This window comes from Atractosteus spatula, chromosome 7, assembly GCF_055471065.1.
Source record: "Atractosteus spatula isolate fAtrSpa1 chromosome 7, fAtrSpa1.hap1, whole genome shotgun sequence".
In the NCBI taxonomy this organism is placed as follows: Eukaryota; Metazoa; Chordata; class Actinopteri; order Semionotiformes; family Lepisosteidae; genus Atractosteus; species Atractosteus spatula.
The window spans coordinates 7,140,673-7,146,738 of record NC_142712.1 but is presented as its reverse complement, the minus strand read 5'-3'; the positions used below and the strand labels follow the sequence as shown (position 1 = coordinate 7,146,738).

Sequence of the window (6,066 nt, the reverse complement as noted above, 5' to 3'; positions counted from 1 at the left end):
GTCGGAGGGGAACAATACGGTCTTGGAGCTAGAATCATGAGTATTGACTGTAAATGAGGGTGTGTTTGTACTTCTTACAGTCGAAAGATATAATCACAAGATAAAAGGTATTTCTTAAGTAGAGGTAAGAGGGAGGAGATAGGAATGCACATGAAAAGAAAAATGCTATCTGATTTGCAGTAAAAATAAAACATGCAAATTAAATCTGACATAGGGAACAATGGAGTAGTCTTGTTCTGCTCCCATAATCACTGTGCTATAGTTCATTACACATGAGAAGGAATAACAGTGGAGTAAGTACCGTGGTGCATAAACAAGGAAGCAGCAGTAACAGGTTCCACATTACAAGCTGCAGACTTCTGGACTTCTAACCCAAAGACGGATAGCTAGGACCTGAGAACCACTGTGAGTGTATCGTCGAACTTTCCAATTCATTATTTTTAAAATGAACTGATTTTTTAAATATTAAATGATCTTTGTCTCTTGTAAGAACATCTTCTTTCTCATCTCTTTAGGCAGAGATCTAGAAGAGATAAAACTTTTTCTTCTGTGAATATGGAAACATTTTCTTTTTAATTCACTTGATACACACAGACCCATTACGAAATTTTTTTACCATGTGAGAACATAGATTTTGCTCCACAAACATGGTACATGGAGCCAAACAAGGAGACCAACAGAACAGGGAACTGGAGAAGTCACTGCAAGCCCCTGTGACACAATAATTTGCCACATTATTGTGTATTGTGACACAGCACGGTCGCTTAAAGAGAGTCAGTGTTGAAATCGGGCATTTGTTTCAAACATGACAGTTATTTATGTTTGCAAAAGACTGTTATGTAAAAGGGTACTAAATATATTACAGATAATATTAAAGATTAACACATTTCCTTTTTCTGTTCAGCCTAAAATGGGGATTTTGCTAGATTAAGGAAGCAAAAAGCAGTGTACAGGTCTCTGCTGGGTTCAAGAGAAGTATGAAGTCAGAAAAAAGTTGTGGCTGTTTTATAGGACATCAGTATAGAGCTTTGATGAAGATACTTCCCCTGACATATTCTGGTAAAATGCCCACTTTGTTGATACATGTGCAAGTAAATTAATAATAAATGAAACCATTACCAGATTCTTCAAGATGCTTAGCCATGTGGCTGAAGCTGAGACTCTGGATTCCTTCAAGAAAGCATTGGATGAGATCCTTGTATCTCTAAACGATCCCTTATCCCATTTGTAACCCTTCTGTTTTTTTCAGAAATTAAATTATTTTTTAGATTTTTACAGAGTTACTAACTGTGATTTAAGAAACTACACAGTACAGTGATCCAGTAACTAAAGGCATAACACTATTCAGTTATTCATCCAATCACACTGGTACAGGAGACACCGCTGCATCGTAATTAGCTATGGCACGTTGGCAAGTCCTGTTTAATCGCTGGCTACTAACATGCAAGGCAGAATAAGAAGTTACAAGATAGTTGTCTTTTTGATTAAGAGCTAATATTTACAGTGTACCTATACTTCATTGCACCCAGTGCTTCTAATGCTTATTATGAATTTATTTTGGTAACACTTATCAGAAAATACCTTCTATTTCCACTGATTTATACAATAGGGTATTTTACTGAAATACTTTGAAAGTAGTGCCTTGCTCATGGTAAAACTGGAGTGGCCCACCATATAAGCCTGGGGCCAATTTAGGTTATAGCTTATGATAGCTGTAAAACAAAATAAAAACTCTTTGTTTTTTAGCTCTGTTTCAGGACTACAATGGTTTCTAAGGAAATATCTCAAAGCAAATGACTTTCAAGTCACCTCAGGAAACATGTTTATCTTAACACAGAACTTGACGTCAGTGTGACATCAGTCAGTCCTGCCTGTGCTTCATGTAGGACATGTCAAGATAAAAAAATATTTAGGAGATTAAAAACATTTTCACTAATTTAGGAAACTTATCGGCTTGTATATGAGGACAGAGATTTTGTATATTCACATCTTAAATGACTTTTCAATGTCCAAGTAATTCTCTACCTTTTTGTATTATTTATATTAATGCTGCACACTACTTAAAGACTAAAAGGAAAATGTAGTTCTTACTTACAGTAGGCTAATAGTAGAAATTGGAACGTGTAAACATATTCTTAGATCCCATTAATGCCAAGTTACATTAATCCAATGACCATGATTAGTTCCATTTCACATCGTGTTTGAGGACATGTTTTCTTCATTTTCCGCTGTACTTATAATGTGTAGCTTTGTACTACTGTCAGTTTTTCAGTAAAAATGAGAAAAGATGTCTGGAGCAAAGCGCATTGTGAAACCCTGATGCGAATCTGATTGGTCATCTAGCATTTCTGCCCATGACTGTTGTATTTTTTTCCACGCCAGATTCCTAATTTGAACGCTAAGAGGAAATGAGCCCAGCAGACATTTCAGTGGAACCTTTCCTTTCCAACTCTGAAGGAAAAGCTTCTTGGAAGAAACGGAGGGTGGTGTCGAAGGACGGACACAACATTGTCAAGGTTGACAATATTGAGGGTATGGTTAAGCTCTACCTGCATGACATCTGGACAACAGTTGTGGACATTAAATGGCGCTACAAGCTGACTCTTTTCTCCGCCACCTTTGTGACGACTTGGTTCATCTTTGGCATTGTCTTTTATGTCATTGGGAAGGGACATGGAGACATGAGCGCGCCCGAGACACCGTCTAACCATACTCCTTGCGTTATGAATGTGAAAACTCTCACTGGGGCCTTCTTGTTCTCCTTGGAGACTCAGACCACCATTGGCTATGGTTTCCGTTACATCTCCGAGGAGTGCCCCCTCGCCATCTTCACTCTGGTGGCCCAGTTGGTCATCACCTGCCTGGCTGAGATCTTTGTCACCGGGGCCTTCCTGGCCAAGCTGGCCAGGCCCAAGAAGAGAGCAGAGACCATAAAGTTCAGCCACTACGCCGTAATCAGTAAGTACGAGGGCAAGCTGTGTCTCATGGTCCGCGTGGCCAACATGAGAAAGAGCTTGCTGATCCAGTGCCGGCTGTCGGGGAAACTGTTGCACAGCTATGAGACCAAGGAAGGGGAGAAGATCCCGCTCAGCCAGGCCAATGTGAACTTCCAGGTGGACTCCAACACGGAGAGCCCTTTCCTCATCCTGCCCCTCACCTTCTACCACGTGATAGACGAGGAGAGTCCGCTGATGGGCCTCACGGCGGAAGACCTGAGGAAGAAGGACTTTGAACTGGTGGTGATCCTCAACGCCATCACGGAGGCCACGGCCTCCTCCTGCCAGAGTCGCACCTCCTATGTCCCGGATGAGATCCTCTGGGGCTACGAGTTCTTGCCCATGCTCTTCATGTCTCCCCGCGGGAAGTACGTGGCCGACTTCAGCCAGTACGATGGAGTGCGCCGCTGCGGTGATCCCAGCCTCTTCTGCAATGATTTGGAGAAGCTGAAACTAGAGGAGGAGTACAGGAAGGAAGCCTGAAGGTGGAAGGGAGAGAGCACGCTGGGGGGAGACCTGAACTCTGTGAGGAAACAGACGAACAAAATAGTTATTTCCTTTTTTCAATTGTTGGTCCACTTGCTTCCCCTAGTTTTCTCTAACTAGAAAGAACACACAAATCAGTTTAATGTCTGTACACATTCGAATATCTGTTGATGCACATGTCAGTATGCTGTATCCGCTCTTCCTAGACTCTTTTGTAGTGTCCTTTATGGAAGGCCAATACAGGCAGTTTTGGAGGAAGGAGTTTTGGAGGGAGAGAGTGATCAATAGTAATGCTATTGCTACGCAGGTTAATTCTTTCCTATTGCTCAATGTGACTCCCTTTCCTTGCAGTTTTTGTGCTTGGTCCTTATTCTTGTCTGAATTCTATGCTGACCTGGCCCAAAGCAATAGTAGATCTAGGTCTTTGTTTTTCTTAAGTGGGTCTTAGAAAAATCCCAGGTAGACATATTTAAGCTTATAGCACAACTAACAGACTAAGGTGATGTGTGTGTTGAAGCTAGTGTTAAGTGTTTGACATGCATTTCATTCAACAACAAATTGTGTCTCAACAGCAGGCCCTTTCACAGATGAATCTGTCTTGTCATCTTGGCAAAGAAATTTCCTAAAAAAGATAATTTTGGTTACCTATATGCCTACATCAATGTTTAGATATACAGTATAAGAAAACAGCAATACTGGTCCACCATTTCACTTTCTTGGTGCATTTAGTTAAACAGTTGATTTTTTAATTAAAATATTAAGGGGAAGGCTTTGCTTCATTTAATCAAAGGAAATCTGTTTTCTGCTTTTGTAATATTACTTTCCAATATTTCATGGTCATGATAATGTAATAAATCCTTGCACTTTGCTTTGTCACTTTATCAAATTAATTGCCTCTTTTATACTTACAAAATAAAGTGATATTGTTTTTGAAGTGGAATCTTCTTTCTTAGTTTAAGATTTCTGAAAAGATTACATTTGATCCATGCTTACAGTATATTGTGATTTAGAGCACCAGGGTAGAGGACTCAGCTGCAGGACTGTGGATTTACATCCTGGGTGTAACACGTGAGCAAAGAACTCCAGCAATCCTGTTTCTACAAATGGCTACTAAAATGTCTATCAAAACTGTTATTTATAAGATGCTTTGTATAACCGCATCAGGTGAATAAATCATTGTAATATTTCTGTACATACATAAGTATGTCCTCTACGTTTCCAAAATAATCAACAGAAAATCAAACACTGTTACTTTTGCTACTTCTTAAAAAGCAAAAACAAACATTAAAATTTCCTGGATCTGAATTTTGTTTTTCACAAGAAGTATGTTTATAAGATTTTAAGGGTGTACACTAAATATATCATTAGCGATCATAATTTACTATACCTCTTTCTTGATGAATACTGACTTTCGTTCTTAAAAGGAAAAGGAGGAAACCCCAGTAGGAGAGGTACAAGCATGAAAGGGGTAACAACTCGAAAAATTCAAATGGATTTGTTACAAAAAATAGCCTCACAATTTTCTAAAGAAGAGAAATTGAAAAAGACTCATGTGCTGGGCACCGAGTGCACACAACTTCAGAAGTTGTGTCCAAGGGGGTGATATCTTTACTTCGGACAGCAGTCCTACAATTGGGATGTGTATATGGATGAAATTGTCTGCTTCAGTTCACTTCAGTAAAGAAAACCACCAGTAAGGTGAAGAACCAGGAGATAAAAGATTCCATTAGTAAAGCTAAGACATGGCTTAAGCAAGGGTGGAAGCCCTGGTTTGATGTATCCAACCTGAAAAGGCATCTCCAGCTAGAAATGTACAAAGTGAGAAAGGCAATTAACCCCAAGCCTAATTAAAGGTCTGAACCACAATTCCATGTCTGAATACATTAACTACCCATCACTGGCCCAGCAGGTTTTCGAAAAGAAGAATTCACAGTTCTAGTTTTTCTTGTTTAATTGACATGAGATGCTTCAGTTCTGTGTGGCCTGTTTGTGTTTACCTTGGAAATTGCGAGAAATCTGCCTCAACCCTGACATTCAGACACATCAGCTACAGATGACGAGCTCCTGAAAATCACTAGGAGCTAGTCACAACGTTGGCCAAAACAAAACTTTTTGACAGTTCCACAGCTCACTATAAAAAAGTAATTATTCATGAGAATTATAATAAGTGAAGTGAACGTCAGTAACTTCAATGTATATAATACACTTTATAAGCTTCAGTGACCGATAAGACCAACAGAATATTTTACAATTAATACTTTCACTCAGGGAGGTTATGCATGACATGAGATATTAACAAAGCCACGTCATTTTTGTCCTCTTATTTCCGAAAAGCTGTAACCAAGTTTGAAACAGAGAGACAGGAAATAATAGAAGAGCTGGTTTAGTGAGAGGGTGCAGGATTGTTGCTAAGGCAACACATTACCTAAAGCCGAGATATCTTTCAGTGGAGTAAACATGAAAACAATGGCAGTGAAGATGTAATTATACTGCATCTCTAATGGAGCACCATGGAGAAGATTTACAGACTTTTGTTTCTGTGAGTTTCAAGAGCGTTCCTCTAAAAAGGAAATTTGCAGCAGGG

The 6,066-nt window shown here is 39.4% G+C and overlaps 1 protein-coding gene across 1 annotated transcript; it reads left to right on the top strand.

Annotated features, from left to right (window-relative positions):
* Positions 1-246: 246 nt before the first annotated feature.
* Positions 247-4,423, top strand: kcnj15 (potassium inwardly rectifying channel subfamily J member 15). Its single transcript, XM_088921125.1, has 2 exons — positions 247-405; positions 2,383-4,423. Exon 2 carries the CDS (start codon positions 2,409-2,411, stop codon positions 3,477-3,479), a length of 1,071 nt encoding a protein of 356 aa, XP_088777251.1. The 5' UTR covers positions 247-405; positions 2,383-2,408; the 3' UTR covers positions 3,480-4,423.
* Positions 4,424-6,066: the final 1,643 nt, after the last annotated feature.